General features: G+C 36.0%; 1 protein-coding gene across 9 annotated transcripts in view; it reads left to right on the forward strand.

The window, feature by feature from the left end:
* LOC105497712 (solute carrier family 41 member 2) overlaps window positions 1–21437 on the forward strand; it is a 143741-nt gene that overhangs the window by 47965 nt on the left and 74339 nt on the right. For all 9 annotated transcript variants that reach the window (XM_011768999.3, XM_011769006.3, XM_071071205.1 and 6 more), the window contains 3 exons: window positions 11460–11531; window positions 17558–17702; window positions 20625–20771. In XM_011768999.3, the coding sequence (XP_011767301.1) occupies window positions 11460–11531; window positions 17558–17702; window positions 20625–20771 (364 nt within the window). The remainder of the gene's footprint in view (window positions 1–11459; window positions 11532–17557; window positions 17703–20624; window positions 20772–21437) is intronic.

The raw sequence follows: 21437 nt of genomic DNA on the forward strand, positions 1-21437 counted from the left end.
TTGAGTAACTTTCCTGAGGACACAGCTCTACATATAGTGGAGTAAGTCACATTCCATTCCTTTTACCTGCACAGAGTAACTCTGTCAGAGTTTATAAAATCAATAAATAACAGCAGTAACAAAAACCTAATAACTTCCCCATGTGCCTTGTAAGAATGATCTGCTAAGGTCTTGGTCTTAGCACCAATGCATAATATTTTTGGTACTTAATATTTAAAATGTTTAAATGTTGTTCCAAACATTGTTATTTACAGATATAATACTTTTCTATGTAGTTAGTTGGTAAACTATAGATGATGTCTGGGAGTATCAGTCAGCTACTTAGGTAGAGCCAAACTCATAGAGTAGAATTACTTTGGTAAATTCACTTTAGTCTATATTATGTAGTCATTGTAATTATTGAATATTAAAAGGACTGAAAAATAATAGGAGCTCCTTGGGCTGGAGAAGAAAAGTATACAATGAACCTCGAATATCTTGTGGTGCCGGAAAGTAAAGAAGTGCTAAAAATGAAAAAAAAAAAAAAATGGGGACATGACAAAAGGATAACGAGTGACATACTGGCCAGGCCAAATCTTGGAAAATTGGAGCCATACAATAGATAATCACAGTTACAGATTATATATAACCCATGGAATAAAATAAGAATCCATTAGTCTATACATGAATAACAAGGCAGGCAAGGTCTCTGCTGTGATGGAATTTGCATAAATTTGGATATCAGTAAGGGAAGTGAAGAAAATCAAACAGGATAATGTGATGACGGATGATTCCTGAAGGCTATTTTATACAATGTGGTCAGGAAAGACTTATCTGAGGAGGTATATGTAAGCTGGAACCTGAATAGTAAAAGTGAGTCAGCCATATCAGAATCTGATAAAAAATCAATCCAGGTTACTATTGTATTTAATAATTGTAACAATGTCAAATATTTATAAGCATTCTAGACCGTTGGGCTTTTAACATGCTTTTTAAGCATGTTAAATGCTTTGTTAAAAGCATTTTAAATGTTTTTTAAGCATTTAACAGATGGGCTTGGGGTAGCAATACAAATGGAGACCTATGTAACATATGTCTACATAGCTTAAAATTATACAACAAACTTACACACTTAAACATTTTCTCTTTCTGTCTACCTTGACAAATATATTCTTAGGAAGACCTGGAAGTCCAAGATCAGAGTTAGAATTTTTGGACTTGTTGGGTTCTGTTTTGGAACATCGTGTTGTAGAGAGAGCCACTGAGCCACCCCCTGGTCTGAGGCCTGCCCCAATTCCCTTCCCACCCTTGGCAATATGTGCTGCACTTTGAGAGACCTCACACATACACCAGGCCCCATGTCTAAGCTCCATCTACACCTCCAACAAACACCCATCCCTTGGTGCTCCTGGGGTTGGTTGGCACCTAGTGGTGGCATGGTCTGCCTTCAGTAACACTAACTTGAGATACCTTGGTCTCAGGTATCTGGAGCATATGGTCTAAGATTTACATTTGTTCCTGGCCGGGCGCGGTGGCTCAAGCCTGTAATCCCAGCACTTTGGGAGGCCGAGACGGGCGGATCACGAGGTCAGGAGATCGAGACCATCCTGGCGAACACGGTGAAACCCCGTCTCTACTAAAAAATACAAAAAACTAGACGGGCGCGGTGGCAGGTGCCTGTTGTCCCAGCTACTCGGGAGGCTGAGGCAGGAGAATGGCATGAACCCGGGAGGCGGAGCTTGCAGTGAGCTGAGATCCGGCCACTGCACTCCAGCCTGGGCGACAGAGCGAGACTCCGTCTCAAAAAAAAAAAAAAAAAAAGATTTATATTTGTTCCTGTATCCCAGTATTTCCTTATATAATGGTGACATTTGGTGTCAGCTGAATGTTGATTTCAACACTTGACCATTTGGCATCCAGCTACAATGTGTGTCAAGTATATCTCTAGCTTTTATCTTTAAGAAGAAAAAACAAAAAAACTTTTTTGTAGTCTTACTGAGATTTTGAGAATTAGTGAAATTATATGCATGTGTTTCATCTTTTCCTACTTGTGTTATAAGAACTGGTGGATTACCCTGCGTAGATAGAACTCAATCCAAGAGGCTTTTTGGCAGGAGATAGAGAATGAAGAGGCCTTGAGAAACAAAAGCGGGAAAATTTGAAGAAGAAAGTCATCTGAATGGGAGTTAAAAGGTGGCTTTAGTTTCATTTGTTGGAAAATGAACTTTGCTCTGATGAATACAGTTAAGCATACAAGAATTTAAGCAACTTGATAACTTTGGCAGGAAAAGTGAAGTTTTGGCTAGCTTACCTCAAAGAAAATATTTCGAAAGCATTGTTCTTGAGCATTATCCAGAATTTGTTTAAGTCCAAATAATACATTTAAAACACCAGTCTGTTTTGAAATAGGCCATGCTATAGGGAATCTGGTTAAAAAACAATATGCTGCAAATGATATTTGCTGTTTAATGTGATCACATACTACCATTAAACCTGAATGAAGGTGAATTTAATCTTTTTTTAACCTTAGTTAATTTGTTGTGGTGTCTATATTTTACACTAGGTATTGTTCTCAAATGTCTGCTTATATGTATCTGTCCATATTTAAGAGAAGGAATCTCCAATAGAGCTGATTAGAAGCTCAGCACAGGGGAGAAGCTTGCCATCTGTGGTCTCTACTCTGCTGCAGGGTGATCTAACAGCCTTTCTTTGGAGAGGTAGGGGTAGAGCTGCCAGATTCCATAGATTGAGAGCTGTGCTACTGATTAGAAGATAGTTCAGTCAAGGAAATAAGAAAATGTTATAAGGAAGTAAGAAAATGTAAATAAGAAGCGTTGAGGCCATTTGGGATAGGAATGTCCCAGGCAATGCAAAGGGCCAGAGGCAGGACTGTTGTTGGTATGTTAGATCAGTAGTTCTCACAGTGTGCTCTTCTGGTCAGCAGCATCCACAACTTGTTAGAAAGACAAATTCTCAGCCCCACTCCAAAACTACTAAATCAGAAACTCCAGTGGTGTGGCTCAGAAATCTAAATTTTAACACACTCTCCAGATGATTCTGATACACATTGAGGTTTGAAAACCACTGTGTTAGATAAAGAGCATGGAGGCCAATAGGGCTGGGACCAAGTGAGCCAGGGGGCACAATTTTAGGGGATGAGCCAGAGGCCAGATTATATATGGATTTGCCTACTTTGTGAGATAAGAAACCAATGGAAGGTTTTAAACAGAGGAGTTAATGTGATCTGATAGATATTTTTTAACAGATTGACTACTGCGTTGAGATATGCATTTAGGGGGCCAAGGACTGAAGCGGGGAGACTGGTTGGGAGTCTGTTGCAATAATAGGTTAGAGATGATATTCAAGATGGTAACAGTGAATGTAGTGAGAGGTACCTGGAGTCCAGAATTAATTTTCAGAGAGAATCAACAGAATTGATAGATGGATTAACTGAAATTAAACACTAGGAGCCATCACTAAAAATTCTTTCTGGATCTGAGAGGGGTAAAAGCCAACAAATTAGTAGATGGGAAAGTAGCAACTTGTGGTGCCAAGTTATGATAACATGGTATATTCTTTTAGTTTATGGTGTTTTAATTGCTTAGAGAACTAGATCTCAAGTTTGCTGGGTAGAGAACTACAGTTCCGACAGAATGCTAGAGAAGTGTTGGGTGTATTTCAGTTCTGATACTCTATGGGCTGTTAAGAAACTCTAAGTTAATGACTTCTTGATGGCAAAATCCCTAAAGCCTCATCTTCTCTGAACTCTTCACCGATTATTCTCTAGTTGAAAACTTTATAGCCCTTGGCTTTGAGAGAGACCTCACTGTGTTCTCATTCTCCCAGCTCTTTCACCACTGCTTGTCAGTCTATGTCTTTTGTTTGTTTTTCTTTGCTCATCCTCTAAATTTGAGGTTTTCTTGAAATTTTAGTACCTTGTTCTACATGTTCTTCCTCAGTAATTTCATGGAATCCAGCACTGCTTGCACATTGCTGTTCTCAGATCTCTATCTCCAGACTCTTTCCTGACCTTGAGAGCTGAATTTTCAGTTGCCTGTTGGATACCACTCAATACATTCTAAACGAAACTCATTAGTTTCTCTTATTTCCAGTTATACTCATACTCTTTTTTCTGTATTTCTTGTCAGTTTATTAACATTATCAATCATCTTGTCCCTCTTTGCTCTCTATCCAGTTACTGTCCAGTCTGTGAATTCTGCCTATGAAATTCCTCTTTCTTTTTCCTTATGCCCCACCTGTCACCACCTTAATTTATTTGCTTGTTGTCTATAATTGGGACTACCGAAGCAGGTTTCTAACTGTACTCAGTGGTTCCAGGGAGAAGGGTGAATGAGTATAGTTTGTTTGTTTTTTTAACTTAAAGCAGTCACTATTTGAAAGCTGTTTTTTTCATTTATGTGCAAAAAAAATGCTTTTAAACATTTTACATTTTTTATGTAGTATTTGTTTTCACTTGTAAAATTAGGAGAAAAATAATTATAGCTATAGAAGGCCGATTGATGGTTACTTTAATCTTTTTGCTCCATTCAAGGGTCCTTTCTCATTTTTTTGATTATCTGAAGGAGAATCAGGATAAATGAGCTTATAAGATTATAAGGAAGGCCTTTGGCAAGTATAAAGATAAAGAACTTGAAACATAAGATATCATAAAATACAGTCTACTCATTCAATCTGTAGAAGGTCAGTTGTTTTTAAAGCTTGTTATTCTATAAATCTAAAGACTAAACAGTTACAGATAAAAAGATATTTCAATAAAATAGTTTTCCAGCCTGGGCAGCATGGTGAAATCTCATCTCTACAAAAAATAAAAAAATTAGCTGGGCTTGGTGACACACACCTGCAGTCTTAGCAACTTAGGAGGCTGAGGCAGGAGGATTGCTTGAGCCCGGGAGGAGGAGGTTGCAGTGAACTGAGATGGGGCCACTGCACTCCAGCCTGGGCAACAGAGTGAGACCCTGGTCTTAAAATAAATAAATAAATAAATAAAATAGGTTTCTTATTTTTACAAGGGAATTAAAAAATGATGTATCCAAATCAACTTTATCTTGCCATCTTACTTGAGTCAAAACTTGTTTCTAAAGGTATGATGATTAACTTGAATAATTTTTTCCTGGATTTTAATCTTTTCAATAGTATATATGAAATTATAGTAGGCATTATAGATATATAATAGTAGTATATAATTAGAAAATGAACCAAGTACAGTGATTCTATAAATTGTTGAGTTTTTCTATTGTTTGAGGTCTAAAATTTTCAGCTTTTGAATGTTAGGTATAAAGAAGTCAAAAATGGTGTTCACTGCCCTAAAGACTGTTTTTTTTTTTTTTTTTTTTGAGACGGAGTCTCCCTCTGTCACCCAGGCTGGAGTGCAGTGGCACGATCTCAGCTCACTGCAAGCTCTGCTTCCCAGGTTCATACCATTCTCCTGCCTCAGCCTCCCGAGTAGCTGGGACTGCAGGCGACCACCACTACGCCCGGCTAATTTTTTGTATTTTTAGTAGAGACGGGGTTTTACAATGTTAGCCAGGGTGGTCTTGAACTCCTGACCTCGTGATCCGCCCGCCTCGGCTTCCCAAAGTGCTGGAGTTACAGGCGTGAGCCACCACTCCTGGCCCCAGTATTTTTTTTTAAAAAAGTTTGTGAAACTATTTCCCAGGAGTAAATCACCTAGCATGATTTGATTAGTACTTTTCTACTCTAGGCAAAAGTGATTTCTATTGCCTCAAACCTCTTCTCAGAGAACACTTGATTATCTAAATTATTTAGTAACACTCTACCTTTCTCATTCATTAATTGCAAAAACATTTTTTGAGCCCTTACTATGTGCCAAGCACTGCTGTGTATGCCAGGAGATCAGTAATAAACAAAACAGAAAATATTTCTGCCTTTGTTGAGCTTACATTCCAGTGGAGGGATATGAGGGATATGAATAAGTTGGCAAAATCTCTTCCCCTAATAATTTTAAGTTAGATTTGCAATTCAGATTCTAAAAGTTCTAAAATAAAGGCAAATTAAAACCCAGATAATGATATTAATAACTATGGCACAATTTAGTTATAGTTACAATCTCAGTATTATTTCCTAAATTTGGCATAATTCTGCATGTTCTTGTACAACCTGATTGCTAGATACAAATGGAATTGCATATTCCTGTTAATTCCTCACTTTAAAGTATCTTTCTTAAGTTATAAATATCAATCCCTAGCCATAGCTTTGTGGAGTAGAACTACTTATGTATAATCGAAAATTGTTATAGTCCACTAGGTTTTTAATCAATTAGGGTTTCCTCCCCACCTTTTTTTTTTTCTTTTTGCAGCTTTATTGACATATAATAAACTGCAATTTTAAAGTCTACAGTTTGCTGAGTTTAGATATATAATATATACCTGTAAAAACTACCATCATAATCAAGAAAAGGAGCATATATATCATCTCTGTACATTCGGACAGATATTTGTGTGTGTGTTTTTGTGTACAATGTTTTATTATAAAATATTTCAAGCATATGAAAATATATAACAGTGTTTCTAATTCTAATTAATGGCAGAATGAAATAGTTGGGTGAAGCCTCCAGAGATTAGCAATTATAAAATCTAGAAAACTATTTGAAGGCAATGGAAAGTGATCAGAAGCAGGTAGAAAGTGGCATTTACCTTTAAAAGACCATACTACATGAGTAAGAATTGCAAAGTTATTGATGTTTTTGCCTGAGGGAAATCCCCTATCTTTGGATATCATATGGCAGAAAACTGATAGTCTTATTAGCTCAAAGCAGAGTTCAGAGCTGGCAGAGTGGCTGGGAATTAAGGGAGGAAATTCTAGAATTGCAGGAAAGGAGAGACTCAAAATCTGAGTATAAGATCTGATGAAATCTTTGGCCAAGTACTAAAGTGAGTATGCATAGGAATAACCTAAATGAGTCTGGTAACAACAACAATAAAGTAAGCAGAAATGTGAGACAAGCCTACACTTGAAAAACAAATGCACTGGTTAAGATTTCTGTGTTTGTTGATTGTCTTCTGTGATCTATGCATAGCTATAGTGGCAGAAAGTTGAAGTTTTAGTGGCTTGGATTATCAGACGACAGAGTTGGGAGCTGACAGAGCATATGGAAACTTATAAAGGAATCTCAGAAGCAAGAGGATTGCATGGAGAGTGAGCCCTGAAATCTGAGCATAATTTGTGCCCAAATCTTTGGTGGTGTAGTTTGCTTAAAGTGCACAGGTACAGAAGAGACTTTCAAAGGGCTATACTAAAAGGCATTTGTTGGTAGCTGAAAGAACCAAGCAGAGAGATGAGCTGCTTCACTCTATGGGAGAGACAAAAGCCTATAGTGTGAGTCTGGGCAAGTTCACTGCCTATTAAAATGAAAGCTCAATTATCATCACAAGATCATAACAGTATCCAGAGTCACTACAACATATTATCTACACTGTCTGGTTAACCCAAAATCACTAGATGTGGAAAGAAACCGAAAAGTGTGATTGACATTCAAGAAAAGTATAATTAATATCCAGTTAATGAAAAATGATTCCAATTGGGCCCAGATATTAGATTTAATAGCCTTTAAAGCCACTAGTATGAATATGTTCAAACTAAAGGAAAATATGTTCAAATAATAGACAAATATGTTTCAATGAGTGATCAGATAGGGAGCCTTAAAAGAGAACTAGTAACTATAAAAAAAAGAATTAAATGGAAGGTCTGGAGTGAAGAGTGCCATTTTGCATTCCCACCATCAGGTCAACTAATCTAATATCAGTAGACCTAGCAAAGGCCTTTACGCCAGCAATGAATGAGAGTTCCTGTTACTCTACATCATCACCAGCATTTTGTATTGTCAGTGTTCTGGCTTTTGGCTACTTTAATAGGTGTATAGTGCTATGTTGTCTTAATTTGCATTTCTCTGATGACATATGATATGGAGCATCTTTTCAAATGCTTATTTGCCATTTGTATATCTTCTTTGGTGAGGTGTCTGTTAACATCTTTGACCCATTTTTTAAACTGGATTGTTTATTATAGTTGAGTTTTAAGAGTTCTTTGTATCATTTGGATAGCAGCCCTTTATTAGATATTTCTTTTGCAAATATCTGTTGTTAAATAAAATGATTATACTGGTACTACATGTTCAGTGGTAAAAATTTGAAAAATTCACTGAAGGACAAAGTAAAAAATAGAAATTATCCATACACCGAACACTTGGAAGTAACAATGGTAACTTTCTGTTTTTTTAAAAAAAATCTATTTTTTTGCACATATAGTTAATACATGTTTTTTAAGATAATAACATCAATGGAGACTTTCAGTACCTTTGTTTCAAGTATTTATTCATTAAACATATTTTTTCTAGTATTAATTGTAGTGGCTATATTTATAAATCTATAATTTCAAGGTCATCCAAGACCCCTTTTGTATGTAGCTCCAATAAATCCTAAGTCTTGCTCATAACTAATATGTCTCAGTGTCAGATAAGTAACGTCTGTTTATGCAGAAGAAGGATTTGGGGGTTATAAAAACTAGAGATGACAGATTCTACCTAAAGGCATTCAGATTCAAAAATTTTGAAACCACTGTGCTGGCCACACATAACACATCTTCAGGCTCTGGCCACCTCAGCTCTACTCTTTCCTAAAAAATTAGTTGATGTCTCTGCAAAAATATTGGTCTATTTTTCTAATACTTTAAGATATACATAATTTAAATAAAACTGGGTTACACAGAAGTCTTCACTAGATCATGCCCTATTATATTTGATCACCATCTAAGCTCTTGGTTTGTCTAGCTGGGCACCATCAGGTCAGCTAATCTAAAAAAGTAGGTCTAGCAAAGGCCTTTACACAGAACACTCATACTTCTCCCTCTCCACTTTAGAAAAAACTTAGATGGCTTATACTAACACTAAACCACTGGACAGTAGGATGGGTCAGCACCTGTTGGTGTAGTTTTTACAAGATGGAGGCAACAAAATCAATTTTCTGTGTCCTGCCACACCTCTATCCGCATGCCAATGCAAGCCTATACTAGACATATTTTCCCTAACAAGGTAAATTTGGGGCAACATTTCTCTTTAGTTTACTTTTAAAAAAAAATCTTACTCTGGAAAATCTTTGCTTTATAAAAAAAGTTATTATTTATAAATATATTCTACATTTTATTTTTTATTTTATGCCATACATTGTTTTAATTTGTTATTTATTGTTTTATCTTAGACTAAGAAGAGTAAACATTCAGAGACTTCTAGATTAGGAAGGGACTCAGAGAGTGTGATCTTCATTTATAAAACAAATTAATTGATTAATGCCACCCTAGAGATCATGAAAAAAAGCAAACTGATTAATTGAAAAAATGATGCTGGGTGTGGTGGCTCACTCCTGTAATCCCAGCACTTTGGGAGGCCAAGATAGGCAAATCACTTGAGGCCAGGATTTCAAGACCAGCCTGGCCAATGTGGTGAAACCCTGTCTCTACTAAAATACACAAATTAGCTGGGCATGGTGGTGGGCACCTGTAATCACAGCTACTTGGGAGTCTGAGGCAGGAGAATCGCTTGAACCTGGGAAATGGAGGTTGCAGTGAGCTGAGATCATGCCACTACATTCCAGCCTGGGTGACAGGGTAAGACTCTATCTCAAAAAATAAAATAAAAAAAAAAAGGAAAAGAAAAGTGTCACTTTGGGTTTGGTGAGGAAGACAGAGCCATGGTATGTATTGAATCAATAGGGAATTTAATAGAGAAATTTGGGGTTACATGATTGTAGAAGTTGGAGAAATGAAGATCTGTGGTAGGAAGCTCAGAGAAACTGCCCGAAGCCCTGGAGCAGGAAAGAAAGCCATACATACATTACAGCAAGGAAGTCTGGACACCTGCGTGTCTGATCACCTTCCAAAAATAATAGCCTCTGCTTCACTGGTGACTTCCAAATCGTAGGCAAGTTCTTCTCACTGGCAGACTGTTACCTGAAGCTATAGGGGAGGGGATTTTGGGGAATGTAGTTACAAGCCTTAGAAGGGGCTGGTGGTGATAGTGCCAAATTAATGTGGCACAGTTGCAAACCCAATTCATAGCACTCATTCATTCTGTAACTCCTATCTTTCTTGATCTTTTCCTAGACCTGAATATGTGTATGTCTTCATTGATTATTAAGCAACCCTGGAGTCTTGATGTCTTATACTTTTTCATGGAATCATTTTAGATTGCTTCCTATAGATAAGAGTTATTATATAGATAAGAGTTATTTAAAAATGAGACTAATTTCACTCATTCCTATTTCTTGAACTCTAAACCTGAGGTAGGTTCACTCTGTAAACATTGCTTGTACCTTATTACTCACTTGAGCAAAGCCCCAGGTTGTTAGAACTACAAACATGAATTTCACCAATGATTTAGATTCCCAGTCTTAGTAAAGAAATATGTAAATAAAGGCTGCATTAATAATTATTCTGAAATACTGAGAAATCTCAATATTTGCATTTGCTGGATGCTTTGAGACTAAAGTCCACAGTGAGATTACAGAATAGAATCTGTTTTCCAGATTGATAGAGGAAATGTTTATATAACTCTTAACCTGCTTGTCTAAAGTCAGTGACCTAAACTGTAGTCTGTACCTGGTTAAAACTACCTATGAATACAACCCTTACTTACTTTCCTCTTTATCCATTTTTCTGTAGATCATTTGAAAGTCTTTCATGACCAAGCACATCATGAGTAATTGAAATGCAACTCCGTGTAGTGTTTTTACTAAATGATTGTTCATTGCTTTCCAAACAACTGCATTAGAAAAACTTGGCAGATTTGGAAATACACTTTTTGAATCCTAAGTGGTTGAGAAATATGAATTAGCTCACAGAGCAATTGAGTATGTAAGTGATAATATTATTTTGGAGAGTGTTCTTCCATTTAGCAGAAAGATGTGTAAAATTTAATAGTTGAAGTACATGATCAAAATTTATTTGTAAACTGAATGAATTTTATTGCTAACAGTTTTAGTCATGGCTCAAATATAAATTGTATACATGTGAATGATTTGTTTATATCTTGTTTTTTGGGTCAATAATTCTTCAAGTTACATTAGTTTTATAATTTGGAATTAACTGCTAGTGGATCAAAATTATGTAATTATTTACAATGGACCTCAATACACAAAATTTGGCATACTAAGATGATACATGATGATGCTAGTTGTAAGTTAACATCAGTGAGTGGGTAATACTAACGGGTCCACTAGTTCTTGTAAGACAGGTAAGTAAAAAAAAATTTTTTTCTCTAAACATGTTAGGCAAACCTAGCGTTAGCTGAAAGGCTGGTAGTAAATTCGGAATTAATTTCAAAGTACACTGTGAGCTCATTGGATTTACTGAATAATTATTTGGGGCTTTAAGATTTCATGTGCTGTTTGAACACAGCAGAGAGCATTTAGATTTTCTTCAGTGATACATGAAAATATCCATTTTAACAGGTAAATATTGGGAAGATGGATTCGCCCATTGAAAAGTGGAACCTAATAATTGGCAACCTGGCTTTAAAGCAGGTAAGTGGCACACGTATTTGTTTACAGATCTTGGGTGTACAAATTTTGAGTGTTACCTATAAGATTGTTGTAAATTTTAGTACTGTGAGTCTACCCTTTGTTTTCAGAAAGACCAAAACAATAATTTAGTACCTTGAAAAAGTGATGGAGTAAATGGATACCCATGACCTCTGAAAGCTATTCTTTGTTTAGAGACTAGTTTTTACAAATATGAAAAATATATACAAAATATGGAAAAAATATACAAAATATTGTCTATCATAAGTGTGTGATAGAGCCAGAATTTGCATTAATATATCTGTTTAGTAAGTATTTAACACTTCATTAAGTGCTATTTTTTTTTTACTTTGCTATTTAAAGATAAACTGAGTTCTTTTCTATGTATTATGGTCAGATATTTGTTTGTTTTCCTTAATTTGTTAATGTTACTAGTATTAATATACACAATACAGTAGTTTACCAATTACATATACACTGAACTGTGAAGTGTAGATCATGTATAATCTACAGCTCTCTCTAATCTTAGGTGAATATCTCTTTTTCTTCTTCCTTCACCCTCTCCTACCCCTAAAACTGAAGACTGCGGCTACCCCTAGTAATTCTCTAGCTAGTGTGAGCTTAGGGAATGCACACTAATTTTGATACTAGCTCAGCTAGGACATAATGTTGAGAACGTGGTTGCATGAACAGAATTTCATGTAATTCAAGGACAAAGAAATAAAGCACACTTTTTGAATATGTGTATAAGTGCTTGTGAGATCACAGACGTGGAAATAGAAAAATTTGCAATCTGACCTCAGCTTTAACATTAAACAGTTTATAACCTTTGTTAATCTATTTGACTTTTCCGGACTTCACTTTTCTCTTTTATTTTTTTTTTCTTTGAAATAAATTTTTCTTTTATTTATTTATTTATTTTAAGGCCGGGTCTTGCTCTGTTGCCCAGGCTGGAGTGCAGTAGCGCAATCATGGCTCACTGCAGCCTTGACCTCCTGGGCTCAAGTGATTCTCCCACCTTAGCCCCCTGAGTAGCTGGGACTACAGGTACATGCCACCATGCCTGGTTAATTTTTGTACTTTTTGTAGAGACAGGGTTTCGCCATGTTGTCCAGACTGGTCTTTTCCTTCCATTTTTAATTTTTGTGGATACATAGTAGGTGTATATATTCATGGGGTACATGAGATGTTTTGATACAGGCTGCAATGCATAACAATCACATCATCTAAAATGGTATATCCATCCCTCCAGCGTTTATCCTTTGTGTTACAACAATCCAATTATACTCTTGTAGTTATATTTTATTGTAAAATTCAATTATTATTGACTGAAGTCACCTTGTTGTGCTATCAAATACTAGGTCTTATTCAATTTTTTTCTACTTATTAACCATGCCTACCTCCCCCACACTCTCCTACTACCCTTCCCAGCCTCTAGCAACCATCCTTCTACTCTCTAGCTCCATGAGTTCAATTGTTTTGATTTTTAGATCCCGCAAATAAGTGAGAACATCCAATGTTTGTTTTTCTGCTCAGCTTATTTCACTTAGCATAATGACCTCCGGTTCCATCTATGTTGTTGCAAATGACAAGATGTCATTCTTTTTTATGGCTGAATAGTGCTCCATTGTGTATAAGTACACATTTTATTTATCCATTCATCTGTTGATGGACACTTAGGTTGCTTCCAAATCTTGGCCGTTGTGAACAGTGCTGCAACAAACATGGAAGTGCAAGTATCTCTTCAACATACTGATTTCCTTTATTTGGGATTATATACTCAGCAGCAGGATTATTGGATCGTATGGTAGCTGCAGTTTTACTTTTTTGAGGAACCTCCAAACTGTTCTCCATAGTGCTTGTGCTATTTACATTCCCACCAACAGTGTACGGGGGTTCCCTTTTCTCCGCATCCTCACCAGCATTTGTTATTGCCTGTCCTTCGGATAAAAGCCGTTTCAACTGGGGTGAGATGATATCTCTCTGTAGTTTTGATTTGCATTTCTCTGACCATCAGTGATGTTGAGCACCTTTTCATATACCTGTTTGCCATTTGTGTGTCTTCTTTTGAGAAATATCTATTCAGATCTTTTGCCTGTTTTAAAATCAGATTATTAGATTTTTTTCCTATAGATTTGTTTAAGCTCCTTATATATTCTGGTTATGAATCATTTGCCAGATGGGTAGTTTGCAAATATTTTCTTCCATTCTATGGGTTGTCTCTTCACTTTGTTGATTGTTTCCTTTGCTGTGCAGAAGGTTTTAAGCTTGGTATGGTCCCATTTGTCCATTTTTGCTTTGGTTGCCTGTGCTGGTGGGATATTACTCAATGTATTTTGCCCAGACCAATGTCCTGGAAAGTGCCCCTGATGTTTTTGTGTAGTAGTTTTATAGTTTGAGGTCTTAGATACAAGTCTTTAATCCATTTTGATTTGATTTTTGTAGATGGTGAGAGATAGGGGTCTCATTTCTTCTGCATATGGGTATCCAATTTTCTTAGCACCACTTATTAAAAAGACTGCCTTTTCCTCGGTGTATGTTCTTGGCACTTTTGGCAAAATGAGTTCACTGTAGATATATGGATTTGTTTCTGGTTTCTCTATGCTCTTCCATTGGTTTGTGTCTGTTTTTATGCCAGTGCTGTCTTTTGGTTACTGTAGCTCTGTAGTATAATTTGAAGTCAGGTAATGTGATTCCTCCAGTTTTGTTCTTTTTACTTAGGATAGTTTTGACTATTTCGGTCTTTTGTGATCCCACATAAATGTTAGGATTTTTTTTTATTTTTTCTATATCTGTGAAGAATGTCTTTGGCATTTTGGTAGGGATTACATTGTAGATTGCTTTGGGTAGTATGGACATTTTAACAATATTGGTTCTTCTAATCCATGAACATAGAATATCTTTACACTTTTTGGTGTCCTCTTCAATTTCTTGCATCAATATTTTATAGTTTTTTTTTTTTTTTTTTTTTTTTTTTTTCCCGAGACGAGGTCTTGTTCTGTTGCCCAGGCTGCCAGGCTGGAGTGCAATGGCACAATCTCAGCTCACTGCAGCCTCTGCCTCCTGGGTTCAAGCAATTCTCCCACCTCAGCTGGGATTACTGGGCACGCCACCATGCCCAGCTAATTTTTGCATTTTTAGTAGAGACGGGGTTTCACCATGTTAGCCAGGCTGGTCTTGAACTCCTGACCTCATGTAATCCACCCGCCTCAGCCTCTCAACGTGCTGGGATTACAGGTATGAGCCACAGTGCCCGGCCTGTTTTATAGTTTTTATTGTAGAGATCTTTTATGTCTTTGGTTATTTCTAGCTCTATCTTGTTTTACTTTTAGCTATTGTAAGTGGGATTACTTTCTTCATTTCTTTTTCAGATTATTCACTGTTGACATGTAGAAATGCTACTGATTCTTGTGTGTTGATTTTGTATCCTACAATTTTACTGAATTTATCAGTTCTGATAGTTTTTTGGTGGAGTCTTTAGGTTTTTCCAAATATAAGATTATATCATCTGTAAATAAGGATAATTTGACTTCTTTCTTTCCAATTTAGATGCCCTTTCTTTCTTTCTCTTGCTTTAGGTAGGACTCATAGTAGTATGTTAAATAACAGTCATGAAAGTCTCTTTCCTCTTCTAAATACCATCGTTGTATTAGAGATGTCTAAGATCTTTTTCAGCTTGAAATGGTAGGAATCTATGCTGGGGTAATAATCAAAATATTTAACAACCAGTAGAGTACTGTAAATAATATATAAAATTTGAAAATATATTCCATTTACTTTTAAATACCCTAAACTCTTACAAAGTAATATGAGTTATAGTATAAATTGTCAAATTATTCTAATAATTTTCATCTCAGCTTTTCATTTTTCCTCCCATTCTTAGTCTTCACTTTTTCTTTATCATCCTCTCTCCCTGCAACTGTCAGTCAAGATGGGAGTCAGACATGGCTAGGAATTCACTGATTCTAGTTGCCATAGCCCGAAGCCTGTGTCTTTATGTGCCTTACTCCGCCAAGGGTGTATGAAGAACAGGGAACCCCAACCAGGCCCCTCAGGACACACCTGGTGCCAGCCAGTGAGGCAGCAATTGGTTGAAGTCCAGTCACAAGTAGACAAAAGCGAGAAGAAAAGAAAATGGAGCGCTGGGGGTAGTGGTTGAGAGAGAGAGTTTTTTCTTCCTGAGGCTTCTTTTGCTAACGCTTGTGAAGGAGTAAATGATGAGTGTGGGGAGGGGAGTAGGATGGGCTTGCACAAGTCTCCTCTGCCTGGATACTGGCCGTGGAGGGTAGAAAGAGAGAAGGGTAGAAAGCACAGAGGAGGCCCACACTCCCACTTGCTCAGGGGTGTGCTCTTCTCACTATTAAATGGAGTCCCAGGCAGATCGCCTGTCACAGATTTCTTCACGATTGTACAGAATGGCCTCCTGGACCAAATACATATATAAGTAGCCAAATAAAGCAAAGTCTCCAGTCCCACATGAGGAACTGTTTCCTCACCAGGAGGGACATGTCCTGTACCAACATCTCTTCAGGCCCATGGCCCCTATTAACCTTCCCATCTACTACTTGAACCCAGACTTTGCTTTCTCTTGGGTACAATTAGTCATTTTTCAGTTAGTCATTGTTTTGCAGGTTTCCAGAATAGGACTTCCTCATCTCAGTTGTGTGCTTTTATTTTCTCAGAAATTGATAGATTTATATATATATACACACCATGATGTCTGCAGTAGGCTCTCTAGCTCTGTGTTCCAATGTCAAGCCAGACAGGACTTGGAATCATAGTGCTAGAATTTATATTATAAATTAATTTTACTGCTTTAAAGTGTAATTACATTATTTACTAACCAGAATGAAAATACTGAAATATTTTAACTGCTACACTCATCATGGTGCTTATTAGTTTGAATCTCAGCTCTGAATCTGTGGATGACATCCACAGGAGCTATAGTATTAATATAAGTTCATGGGACTGGAGTCCAGGATATCTGGTCTCTGTAGTCCTGGCTCTTCTGTTGATTTACTGTATTTTTTGCTTGGAGTCCTTAATTCCAGCACATGGATAGGCTTCAGAGAGTCCATGAACACCAAGAATTCTACTCAAAATACTGAGTGCCTCTGTGTTTGCCTAGAGAAAGAGAACTCTATTCTATAGAGTTTTTACCAGATTGTCAAAAGAGTCCATGACACAAACTCATCAGTGCAATAGATGATTCCCTTAGGGTTTCTTTTAGTTCTAACATCTTATTAATCTGAAGCTGAGTTAGCGGTCAGTGTTATTTCTTAGTCACAGGTTTTTTTAGTGTTGCTTTATGTCAGTACTGTGGAAAGCATTTTATATATTTATATAATTAATTTAAATCACAAAGTTTGAGGTTATCATTGTTGTCTTACTGTTTAGGAACTGAAATTTTCATAGCACTAATCATAGTTGTGCTTATTTGTGAGGTTATTTTCAAATGTTTGTCTCTCCCACTGACCAAGAGCTCTGTGAGGGCAGGGAATAATCTACATTGACCACTGCTGTAGCCCAACACAAAACATAGCACATTATATGTATTAGAATCTAAATAAATACTCATTGAATTAATGAATTTAAATATTTGCTACAAGATTAAGTGCTAGAACCAGGAGTCAAACTTCTATATTTCTATTATAAAATCCAATTTCTTGCCAACACTACCTCTAGAGTCAGACTTCAGATGTGTGGATTGGGTACTTCTCAGTCTGAAGGTGGCATTTTCTTAGGTGATCTATTAATTATACCATCAGCATCACTTGGGGTGCTTGTTAAAAACAGATTCCTGGACTCCATTCCATACCTGTTGTCACCAGATCATCAGGGCAGTTTGAGAACCCACCATCTTAGGGAATATTAAAACTGAAATATAGTAACTACTCTAAAAGGTAATGTAGCTCAATTATTATATGCAATACTTTTTTTGACTTTTTGTAGTAATATTTACATAATCAAAAATTTTAAATGTGTTTTTAAAGTGAATAATTCAATTGGATTTATGAAAAAATTTTCAGGTTCAGGCAACAGTAGTTGGTTTTCTAGCAGCTGTGGCAGCAATTATATTGGGCTGGATTCCGGAAGGAAAATATTACCTTGATCATTCCATACTTTTGTGCTCCAGCAGTGTGGCAACTGCCTTCATTGCATCTCTTCTGCAGGGTAAGTGAATTTATAAATGTCTACTCTATAGCCTTTTACATTTAAACGGTTTATTTCTTAAGATGACTATTTTTATTTAAATGATACTTGTTATGACAGCAACAGAAAAAAATCTTATCTAGCCGGGCACGGTGGCTCAAGCCTGTAATCCCAGCACTTTGGGAGGCTGAGACGGGCGGATCACAAGGTCAGGAGATCGAGACCATCCTGGCTAACACGGTGAAACCCCGTCTCTACTAAAAAATACAAAAAACTAGCCGGGCGAGGTGGCGGGCGCCTGTGGTCCCAGCTACTCCGGAGGCTGAGGCAGGAGAATGGCGTAAACCCGGGAGGCGGAGCTTGCAGTGAGCTGAGATCCGGCCACTGCACTCCAGCCTGGGCGACAGAGCCAGACTCAGTCTCAAAAAAAAAAAAAAAAAAAAAAAAAAAATCTTATCTACAAACTTAAAAAATGTCTCAATTATTCCAGATATATTTACATTTCATTATTTATAAACCTTAGTGTACAACAGGCTTTTCTGAGGTTGTCTCCTGGCCTTGGATACTCTGTTATAGTTCCCCAAAAACATCAGGAGAATTGTCTAAACATTGATTTGTTTCTGTAAGTTAAATGAACTGGGAAACTCTTTCTGGACATCATGCAGGGGATTTACAGGCTTGTCACTTGAGTAACAAGTGTTCCAGGAATTCTGGGTTTCAAAAGCCATCCTCTGTTGACATTTTTTTGTTTCAGATTTCAAGAAAAATTTCTTCCGTTTCTGTGGCAATACAAATATAACCTTATACTTAAGACAGTATATTGTTGGCTATAGAATTTTCAAGAGCCAGAAGGTTTTAAAAATTAATTACTTTAGAACTTCTATTTTGGTTATTTTTCTTTATATTTATTAGTATGAACTTTACACTAGAGAATTAGCTTATTGTGGAACCAAAATCATAAAGAGTTTGTTCTTTTTATTTTATAATTGCCATTTTCTTGCCCTTGTATCACCAGCAAAGTTTAAAATGGATTATTGTCACGTGAGGTGATCATACAATGCAGCTAACTTTTTTGGCTAGGTTCTGGGAATTTAGGGAATCTTATTAAAATTGTGACTTCCAAAATATTTTCAAGCATTTTGTTTTAGTACTTTAATTGTATCGGGGTAGTTTCTTGTCTTTATAAAGAATTACTACAATTGAATGGAGTTAACATTGACCAAAGCAGAGTAAAGTCAAGCTGTCAGAATATTAAATTTTTGGTACCAAAAAAAAATTATACCATCAGCATGCTATTTTTTAAGGCTCATTTACTTCTTTTTTCTTTCTGATTTTATTTCATTTAGAAAGTGTCATTTAGAATTGTTCAGTCTAACAAGTATTTGAAAGCTTTTCAAAACTACCAAAAATTCAGAATTTTAAAATGTATTTGTTTAAAGCTTCTTACTTTGAATAATGTGTGTTCTAATTTTATGATAACTTGACCTTTATAAGCACTTTAGTATATGTAAAGTAGAAACTCTTAGCTATATTTGTAGGTGAGAAAACTTAGGTAAGGTGACTTGTCCAGTCTGATCAACTTGTTACCAGTCGAATCAGAACTAAAACACAAGTTTCCTGACTCTTAGCTCTTTCCACTGGACTATGATACACATAAAATGTTTGTTTTCAGCTGAAAAGATATAGATGATACTATATATAGGAGAACTTCCCATATACATCTTCAAATGTGCTTTTTGGAAAAAAATTCTAAGCAATTACATCTTGCTTGATTATTGCATAATGCATTTTTTAAAAAGTTTTCTGCTATAGCTTTTTTTTTTTTTTTTTTTTTCCCAATGATATTATGGGAAAGGTAAGTCTCTAGTAATTTAAAAAGCCTCCAGAATACTGAAATGTAAGGCACTGTTTGATGCAAGACAAAAATTCTGCTTATTAAAATTTTGGCTTTATAATAGGTAGAGTAAAAAACACTGGGCTACAGTCATAAGCTATGTGACTTTAGGCAAGAATTTAAGCCCTACTCTATAGGACCTCAGTTTTGTTATCTATGAAGTGAGTATGCTGGAGCAAAAACATTTAGAGTCATTTTAACTCTAAAAGTGCAGTGAGATTCTGGTATTTTTTTTTCCATAGCCATACTTAGGCTTTCATATTGATTTGTGGTTAGCACATTTAAAGTTTTCTCTTTACTACATCCTCTTAATGAGTATCTTGGTGTGACAAAATCTACACAATTTAGTGTGAATAAAAATGTTAATAGTTTTATCCCATTTGTATGATTTAAGAAAATTAGGATGTAAAAGTACAAGTACACAGTTAAATTTTAATCTTTTATTCTCTCGTAGGTTTATAGACAGAAACTTCAGGTTTAAAGAATATCTTTTACAAAGACTGTTTCTTGTGTTCTCGCCTTCAATGTTTTAAAATTTAATTATGTGCCGCTGCTTAACACTTCAACGTCTTTAAATAATAAAACGAAACAAGCATTTATTTCTAGCTGCCATATGTGAACAAATCTAGTTTTGTTGGTCTTCTTCCCAGTTGTTGTACATATACATATGACTCACCTTTTTTTAAATGTTTGCGTACTTTATTTGAGGGTTAAAATTAAAACCTTTGGATTCATTACACACAAATACATTATATCTAAGATATACATGTCACTAAATTTGAAATTTTAGCTTTAACATAATTTTAGTAGCTTTCAGGCCTCTAAATGCAACACTGAACTTATTAAATTTTCAAAGATCCCCACTTGGAGTTTGTTGAAAGGCATTTTGCCAAAGCATTAGAGTAAATGTTTTGTTTGCTTTAGTCAGCTTATCTAAGCAGTCTAACTGGAACTGATAGGCTGTTTGTCTATCCTACACATATTGGTATTTGGGAGATTGATTTTCTTTAAATCATAGCCTAAAAACTAATGAACATTCTTTCTTCTAGGAATAATAATGGTTGGGGTTATCGTTGGTTCAAAGAAGACTGGTATAAATCCTGATAATGTTGCTACACCCATTGCTGCTAGTTTTGGCGACCTTATAACTCTTGCCATATTGGCTTGGATAAGTCAGGGCTTATACTCCTGTCTTGGTAAGTTGATTTAAAACTAAATATTGTGTGTTGTCTCAAGTCTCTTTAAATAAATATCGTTGCAGCAATGCCATGAATCCATGGTAGCCTTCATTTGCATTAGAACTGTTGTTGAGACTGATAAGGATAACTATCATTTGTTTTATACCTGCTATGTGTTATGGTTCCCACTTTTTTTTTTTTCTCATAGAGTTTAAAACTCTGTAAAATAAGGATTATCATCTCTAATTTTAGATGAGAAAACCAAGGATCACAGAAGTTATGTATATTACCCAAGTTTATATAACTGCTAGTTAAAAAGCTGAACGCAGGCTTATCATACTTTGTGATTTCTGTCCTTTCCTCTAAATGTACAGCAGCTAGGAGTCAACTTTCAGTGTTCTTTGCCTAGAATCATCTCAGAATATAAGCTTATAAGTGGTACTTAAAATTTACCAATGGAATGTTTTTTCCCCATTAGAAACCCACACCAATAAGTAGCTTCGTGGCTACTAACAAAAAGGAAAAAAAAATCACCACGAAAATTAGACTGAATGCTGTATAAAGTTGGAGCCATATATGTAATTCCTGATAAATAGTGATAGAGTATTTATGGAATCTAATGAGTTGTTTTAATGCAAACTTGTGTTCTGGGTAAATGGTAAATGAATATGATCTGTGAGCGTT

The sequence above is a fragment of the Macaca nemestrina genome, chromosome 10, assembly GCF_043159975.1.
Source record: "Macaca nemestrina isolate mMacNem1 chromosome 10, mMacNem.hap1, whole genome shotgun sequence".
Classification (NCBI taxonomy): domain Eukaryota; kingdom Metazoa; phylum Chordata; class Mammalia; order Primates; family Cercopithecidae; genus Macaca; species Macaca nemestrina.